At 28.4% G+C, this 8,900-nt stretch overlaps 1 protein-coding gene across 1 annotated transcript; it reads right to left on the bottom strand.

The window, feature by feature from the left end:
* Positions 1-523: 523 nt before the first annotated feature.
* LOC143242777 (E3 ubiquitin-protein ligase RNF113A-like) lies at positions 524-8,666 on the bottom strand. The gene is made up of 5 exons (XM_076486263.1): positions 8,523-8,666; positions 4,700-4,810; positions 2,793-2,972; positions 2,041-2,147; positions 524-707 (listed from the first exon to the last, which is right to left on the bottom strand). The coding sequence occupies exons 1-5, from the start codon at positions 8,528-8,530 to the stop codon at positions 634-636; spliced, it is 480 nt and encodes a 159-aa protein (XP_076342378.1). The 5' UTR covers positions 8,531-8,666; the 3' UTR covers positions 524-633.
* Between the last annotated feature and the right edge of the window lie 234 nt (positions 8,667-8,900).

Below are 8,900 nucleotides of genomic sequence, written 5' to 3'. Positions count from 1 at the left end.
ACAACTCAAACAAGTTCATGTGTATGATGAAGCAGGATGACAAATGTTGAACATTTCAGTTTTAAGATGGTTATCAATAGAGGAGTAACATAGTTCCAAATGTAACAGAACAAAGACTACTTAACAGAAGAGATAGATCAAAAGAGATTTCTAAAAAGACCCTAACTACCTAACTAATTACTAATTTCACTGAAGACAAACCCATTTAACTTATGATTTTACTTATTTATAAAATGACTTGTTGGCCTACTCCTTTTAAATGTCCTGTAACTATGAAAGAAATACCTAAATTCGTGTTTTGTTTACACAATAAATGAGTTGTGTGGTGGAAATTACTGCAGATCATAAGTAACCACGGACAATAAAATTAGTGTAGAACTGTTCAAAAGGTTAGATAAAGTTGTTTACAATAAACAATTATTTAAATGGATAACTAAACCTTCCCCATGTTTATGTGAACAAACTATTAAATCACTTATATGGTAAATAATGTACAAGCACGAAGGAGAATTGTTCACAAAAATAAGTTTTTCACACAATGACTTCACATTTATTATGAACAAAGGTTAAACTACAACATGCTGAGTAATATGTTTTACTTCCACACATATTTACAGAGATGATAAAATCATTCTAATCTGAGCTTTCATTTTCTGCCGACAGTTCTTTGGCTTCTTCCTTCTGCGAGTTTAAACGTGCCGAAATGTCTGTACAAACAACAAGTATAATATTAATCTACTGATACAAGCATGCAACTGGTTTCTAAAGACATGTTTATTATTATGATTCAATAGATACGGTAATTCTACATTAAGTTTTGAAATCACTAAATGTGATACAAGCATGCAACTGGTTTCTAAAGACACGTTTTATTATTATGATTCAATAGATACGGTAATTCTACATTAAGTTTTGAAATCACTAAATGTGATACAAGCATGCAACTGGTTTCTAAAGACATGTTTTATTATTATGATTCAATAAATACGGTAATTCTACATTAAGTTTTGAAATCACTAAATGGAACTTCTAAAAGTATTCTATGTTTATTAAAAACATTATTTTTAGTTTTAGAAATTATTCCATTGAAATGATTTTGTTGAAGTAATCTAATGGAACAGAGGAACCGGACTGTCAGCACTTGGATTGATATGAATTCGAAATACAGAGGACAACCAGTAATGTCCAGAATGTCAGTAACCAATAATTATTATCCAGAATGTCAGTAACCAATAATTATTATTTTAACATTTAAAAAGGTTTGAAACAAATACCAATTTCTTCAATTTAAACTTGATAAATAACATAACAACCATCAAGAACTGATACGCAAGGTACAGAAAAATTAAAATTTACAATACAAAATTGTTATCTAACCTTTAGCTGGATTAAAGACACCCATTGTCTGGACTCCACACACACAAAACATTGAGGCAAAGAAAAAAAAATTATAAGATAAAGTTGTTATCTAACCTTTAGCTGGATTAAAGACACCCATTGTCTGGACTCCACACACACAAAACATTGAGGCAAAGAAAAAAAAATTATAAGATAAAGTTGTTATCTAACCTTTAGCTGGATTAAAGACACCCATTGTCTGGACTCCACACACAAAACATTGAGGCAAAGAAAAAAAAATTATAAGATAAAGTTGTTATCTAACCTTTAGCTGGATTAAAGACACCCATTGTCTGGACTCCACACACACAAAACATTGAGGCAAAGAAAAAAAATTATAAGATAAACTTGTTATCTAACCTTTAGCTGGATTAAAGACACCCATTGTCTGGACTCCACACACACAAAACATTGAGGCAAAGAAAAAAAATTATAAGATAAACTTATCTAACTTTTAGCTGGATTAAAGACACCCATTGTCTGGACTCCACACACACAAAACATTGAGGCAAAGAAAAAAAATTATAAGATAAACTTGTTATCTAACCTTTAGCTGGATTAAAGACACCCATTGTCTGGACTCCACACACACAAAACATTGAGGCAAAGAAAAAAAATTATAAGATAAACTTGTTATCTAACCTTTAGCTGGATTAAAGACACCCATTGTCTGGACTCCACACACAAAACATCTTTTGGACTTCTGGTAGTGACACAGTGCACATTTTTCACAGAAGTAATGTTTACACCTGAAATGTTTGTTACACATAATAATCCAACAGTACATCAATCATTAAAAGTTAAAATGTCTTTTATGGAATATAGAATAATTTGTCTTTTATAAAACACTTTCCAAAAAGCCATATTTTGTAAGAATGAATGTTACAATAGGTAACAGAATGAAAAATAGCTTAAACTAAAAGTTCACAACATGTGGATTTATATTCCTCTCACATTTGATTTTGTAGCAGTGAAAAATGTTATTTTATTACCTAAATATGAAATTTATTTCAGAAGTTACTTCCAAAAAAGCCACAAATTAAATAGTCTCTTAAGTAATAAATGAAATATTCTATATATATATATATATATAGTTAAACTACAATTAGAAAATAAAAAACAATTTCAAATGACATTAAATCTAATGAGCAAATAGTTTTAGAAAAACCTGTGTGTTCCAAAGCTTAATAATACCCATCCTGTCATCACATTAACTGAGTTCAGTTTATAGCTCTGACTTACCAACAAATGTGAACGACTCTAGTGAAGAGTTTCATGAAATTTACTAAAAAAGCATGCGAGTTGTGAACAACTAAAAGCAAATGAGTGTGAGAAGCGTAACTGGAAATGTAGTTTGTTTATTTTATAGTGTACAAACAAGTACTTCTACCTACTTTGTGACCACTGGATCTTTGAAAGACTCACGGCAAATGAAACACTTGAAAGGTAGGCTTTCTTCATCGGAGCTTATTTCATAACGAGCCGAATCCTCCTCGCCGTAAGTGTGGCTAGCCATCTCTAATTCTATTTGCCAACCGTGCTTGTAGTCTGAACGGTCGTGCATGAACTTACAACTGTCTGTGGAAATTAGCTCTTCAATTACAATATACTGCATCATACGTTAACAGTATTAATGACACATTCTTTAACATAAAACAAATAATCCTCACAGTCTATACTGTCTCTTAGAGCCATTAAATTACTCAGTAGGAATCACACGACAACATGTTTTAAAAGATTACCTATGTGTTTGTGTCAGTCTTCAAATAAATCAATACTGACAGTTCTGACAGCCCCAAATATATTTCACCTCCCAGAAGAAAGTTATAGTATAACAAAATTTAAATACCCACATTATGATTTTTTACATGTCTCTGAAAATCATCATATGAATTTAAAAGTAAAAACCTACAAAACTATTTTAACCTCAACAACTAATGGTTAAATTTCAAAATTTCCAAAATCCAGAAAACAGAGGTTAATACCACTTATGTGGCACCCCCCTCCACAACTAAAAAAGAATATTTCCTTAAATGTTTATATTCTGAGAGGGTCCAAACCTTACATCCATAAATTCAAATCTGAGAGGGTCCAAACCTTACATCCATAAAAAGAGTTTAAAAACAGAGATAAATTTAAATGAGAATTACAATAGAAATCTTCTTAAGAAACAATGAAAATGTAAAATGAAAAAAAAGACAGGATTATTTTTTAAATATTTACTTCTTTAAATCTCTCTTTCTTGTCAGCTGTGCAAGTATATTAAGTATTTTAAAACCTAAGTACCAAAAATATACTACAATATTGTAGGATTAGATACAATTTTTCTCTATTTTCAACATTTGATAACTTAGTAAATCTATCATTTGCAATCTTTCACTGTGCTTCTAAAGATACTAGAGCTACAGTTAGTTTTAAAATAAAACACCTAGTCTATTAACATTTAATAGATATAAAACACATAGTCTACTAACATTTAAATAGATAAACACCTAGTCTACTAACATTTAATAGATATAAAACACCTAGTCTACTAACATTTAATAGATATAAAACACCTAGTCTACTAACATTTAATAGATATAAAACACCTAGTCTACTAACATTTAATAGATATAAAACACCTAGTCTACTAACATTTAATAGATTTAAAACACCTAGTCTACTAACATTTAATAGATTTAAAACACCTAGTCTACTGACATTTAATAGATTTAAAACACCTAGTCTACTAACATTTAATAGATATCAAAACACCTAGTCTACTAACATTTAATAGATATAAAACACCTAGTCTACTAACATTTAATAGATATAAAACACCTAGTCTACTAACATTTAATAGACATGAAACACCTAGTCTACTAACATTTAATAGATATAAAACACCTAGTCTACTAACATTTAATAGATATAAAACACCTAGTCTACTAACATTTAATAGATATAAAACACCTAGTCTACTAACATTTAATAGATATAAAACACCTAGTCTACTAACATTTAATAGATATAAAACACCTAGTCTACTAATATTTAATAGACATGAAACACCTAGTCTACTAACATTTAATAGATATAAAACACCTAGTCTACTAACATTTAATAGACATGAAACACCTAGTCTACTAACATTTAATAGATATAAAACACCTCACTTTAAGTAAAATGAATCCTAAGTCACATAAGAAACAAATACACAATGAAAGATAAAACAATGTACATTTTCCTGGTGACACTGGTTATCAAGACACAAAAACTAGGTGTAAGAACCAGTTCCATTTAAACAATAAAACTAAACCTGCCTCCAAACCCACAAAACCCAGTTTCTTTGTAATCCTTGCAGATGTCAGGTTGGTAGTCCCACCGAACAGTTGCTCTCAAGTTGTCTGGTGCCCGGATAGGTCCTTTTCTGGAATATTCTACTAAGGTCACAATCAATTTTTCAAGTACAGCCTTACAAGTGTTAAGTATAAAAAGTAGAACAATAATAACAATGATCAACTCAATATTGTACTTTTTAAATTCAATTTTCATCAAAGAGCCACCAACTAAATTAGGTAATTAACAATAAATATATATGTAGGTAGAAACATAACAAGCTAAACATAACTTCTACCTGACAAAATATTATAAATTCCAAGATATGGCTAATAACAAATAAAACATTATTAATTTTAACATAAATAAATTCTTCGTAATGAAAGAATAAAAAATATTATAGTTTCTACCATGATGAAAATGAAACAAGACTTTATAATATGGGAGTTAATATACAGCTTTATGGTACACTAAAACAATAGCGAAGGATGACAATATGTAAAGAGGTTAATTTATTACACTCCTTTATATCAGTATAAAATATTATGGAAAGTCACATAATAACCAAAATTACTCATAGGTAAAGATGTAACTATTTCAATTTACTTCTAAAATATCTGTATCTGACAGTGTATGAAGAAAACAATCACACTATCAGCTAATAGCTAATACTTCAATAAAATACTGCTATCTCTAACAGCTAATACTTCAATAAAATACTGCTATCTCTAACATATAATAGCTAATACTTCAATAAAATACTGTTATCTCTGACATATAATAGCTAATACTTCAATAACATACTGTTATCTCTAACAGTTAATACTTCAATAAAATAATGTTATCTCTGACAGCTAATAGCTAATACTTCAATAAAATACTGCTATCTCTAACATATAATAGCTAATACTTCAATAAAATACTGTTATCTCTGACATATAATAGCTAATACTTCAATAACATACTGTTATCTCTAACAGTTAATACTTCAATAAAATAATGTTATCTCTGACAGCTAATAGCTAATACTTCAATAAAATACTGTTATCTCTAACAGCTAATAACTAATACTTCAATAAAATACTGTTATCTCTAACAGCTAATAACTAATACTTCAATAAAATACTGTTATCTCTAACAGCTAATACTTCAATAAAATACTGTTATCTCTAACAGCTAATAACTAATACTTCAATAAAATACTGTTATCTCTAACAGCTAATACTTCAATAAAATAATGTTATCTCTAACAGCTAATACTTGAATAAAATAATGTTATCTTTAACAGCTAATACTTGAATAAAATAATGTTATCTTTAACAGCTAATACTTGAATAAAATACTGTTATCTCTAACAGCTAATACTTTAATAAAATACTTATCTCTAACAGCTAATACTTGAATAAAATACTTATCTCTAACAGCTAATACTTCAATAAAATACTGTTATCTCTAACAGCTAATACTTCAATAAAATACTGTTATCTCCAACAGCTAATACTTGAATAAAATACTGTTATCTCCAACAGCTAATACTTCAATAAAATACTGTTATCTCTAACAGCTAATACTTCAATAAAATACTGTTATCTCTAACAGCTAATACTTCAATAAAATACTGTTATCTCTAACAGCTAATACTTCAATAAAATACTGTTATCTCTGACAGCTAATAGCTAATACTTCAATAAAATACTGTTATCTCTGAGAGCTAATAGCTAATACTTCAATAAAATACTGTTATCTCTGAGAGCTAATACTTCAATAAAATACTGTTATGTCTGAGAGCTAATAGCTAATACTTCAATAAAATACTGTTATCTCTAACAGCTAATATCTAATACTTCAATAAAATACTGTTATCCCTGACAGTTCACAGCTAATACTTCAATAAAATACTGTTATCCCTGACAGTTCACAGCTAATACTTCAATAAAATACTGTTATCTCTGACAGCTAAGAGCTAATACTTCAATAAAATACTGTTATCTCTAACAGCTAATAACTAATACTTCAATAAAATACTGTTATCCCTGACAGTTCACAGCTAATACTTCAATAAAATACTGCTATTTCTAACATATAATAGCTAATACTTCAATAAAATACTGTTATCTCTGACAGCTAATAGCTAATACTTCAATAAAATACTGTTATCTCTAACAGCTAATAACTAATACTTCAATAAAATACTGTTATCTCTAACAGTTAATACTTCAATAAAATACTGTTATCTCTAACAGCTAATACTTCAATAAAATACTGTTATCTCTAACAGCTAATACTTCAATAAAATAATGTTATCTCTAACAGCTAATACTTGAATAAAATACTGTTATCTCTAACAGCTAATACTTCAATAAAATACTTATCTCTAACAGCTAATACTTGAATAAAATACTGTTATCTCTAACAGCTAATACTTCAATAAAATACTTATCTCTAACAGCTAATACTTGAATAAAATACTGTTATCTCTAACAGCTAATACTTGAATAAAATACTGTTATCTCTAACAGCTAATACTTGAATAAAATACTGTTATCTCTAACAGCTAATACTTGAATAAAATACTGTTATCTCTAACAGCTAACACTTCAATAAAATACTGTTATCTCTAACAGCTAATACCTCAATAAAATACTGTTATCTCTAACATATAATAGCTAATACTTCAATAAAATACTGTTATCTCTAATACTTAATACTTCAATAAAATACTGTTATCTCTAACAGCTAATACTTCAATAAAATACTGCTATCTCTAACAGCTAATTCCTCAATAAAATACTGTTATCCCTGACAGTTCACAGCTAATACTTCAATAAAATACTGTTATCTCTAACAGCTAATACCTCAATAAAATACTGTTATCTCTAACAGCTAATACCTCAAGAAAATACTGCTATCTCTAACATATAATAGCTAATACTTCAATAAAATAATGTTATCTCTAATACTTAATACTTCAATAAAATACTGTTATCTCTAACAGCTAATACTTCAATAAAATACTGCTATCTCTAACAGCTAATTCCTCAAAAAATACTGTTATCCCTGACAGTTCACAGCTAATACTTCAATAAAATACTGTTATCTCTAACATATAATAGCTAATACTTCAATAAAATACTGCTATATCTAACATATAATAGCTAATACTTCAATAAAATACTGCTATATCTAACATATAATAGCTAATACTTCAATAAAATACTGTTATCTCTAACAGTTAATACTTCAATAAAATACTGCTATCTCTAACATATAATAGCTAATACTTCAATAAAATACTGTTATCTCTAACAGCTAATACTTCAATAAAATACTGTTATCTCTAACAGCTAATACCTCAATAAAATACTGCTATCTCTAACAGCTAATACTTCAATAAAACAATTATCTCTAACAGCTAATACTTCAATAAAATACTGTTATCTCTAACAGCTAATACTTCAATAAAATACTGTTATCTCTAACAGCTAATACTTCAATAAAATACTGTTATCTCTAACAGCTAATACCTCAATAAAATACTGCTATCTCTAACAGCTAATACTTCAATAAAATACTGTTATCTCTAACAGCTAATACTTCAATACAATAATGTTATCTCTAACAGCTAATACTTCAATACAATAATGTTATCTCTAACATATAATAGCTAATACTTCAATAAAACAGTTATCTCTAACAGCTAATACTTCAATAAAATAATGTCTAAGTCGGCCAATAGAGAAATGAAGATACAAACTCTGCATGCAGAGAACTTCTTAATATTAATGGCCTAATCTGAATCTTACCTGACCATTCCACTGGAAGCATTTCCTTGAGCTGTGTCTTTTTTTTTAATATACTGTATGTAGTTGTTTATACCATGATACCTCTTGTCATCTCCAGTTTCTTTTAGTTCCTTTAAGTAGAGAGAAGCACCTAACTAATTATTTATTGTCACGTACAAAGTACGTATTACTGAACGGCTAACTGTACTGTAAACAGCAGTGGTTCTCGATTTATATGCTGTTCATTCCAGCAAGAACCATTTTAAAACTTTATATGCTTAAAACTAAATGTACTATATGTTAAAAATACAACTGACATATAATCAGTGTTCACTACTTTGAACAGTGCACTTTCTTCAGAATATCAACAACAGATGTTACTAAACTGATATATAAGTC

The sequence above is a fragment of the Tachypleus tridentatus genome, unplaced genomic scaffold (genome assembly GCF_004210375.1).
Source record: "Tachypleus tridentatus isolate NWPU-2018 unplaced genomic scaffold, ASM421037v1 Hic_cluster_2, whole genome shotgun sequence".
NCBI lineage: Eukaryota > Metazoa > Arthropoda > Merostomata > Xiphosura > Limulidae > Tachypleus > Tachypleus tridentatus.
The sequence above is the reverse complement of the archived record's forward strand: the minus strand, read 5'-3'. Positions and strand labels throughout refer to the sequence as shown.

What these genes read in the sequence shown, in the direction of transcription:
- LOC143242777 (XM_076486263.1), bottom strand. An exon ending in TTTTGTGGGTTTGGAGGCAG is followed by an intron (nt 2,973 to 4,699) that starts GTTTAGTTTTAT and finishes TTCCACAGACAG; the next exon opens with TTGTAAGTTCATGCACGACC. An exon ending in TGTCTTTAATCCAGCTAAAG is followed by an intron (nt 708 to 2,040) that starts GTTAGATAACAA and finishes TTGTTTGTACAG; the next exon opens with ACATTTCGGCACGTTTAAAC.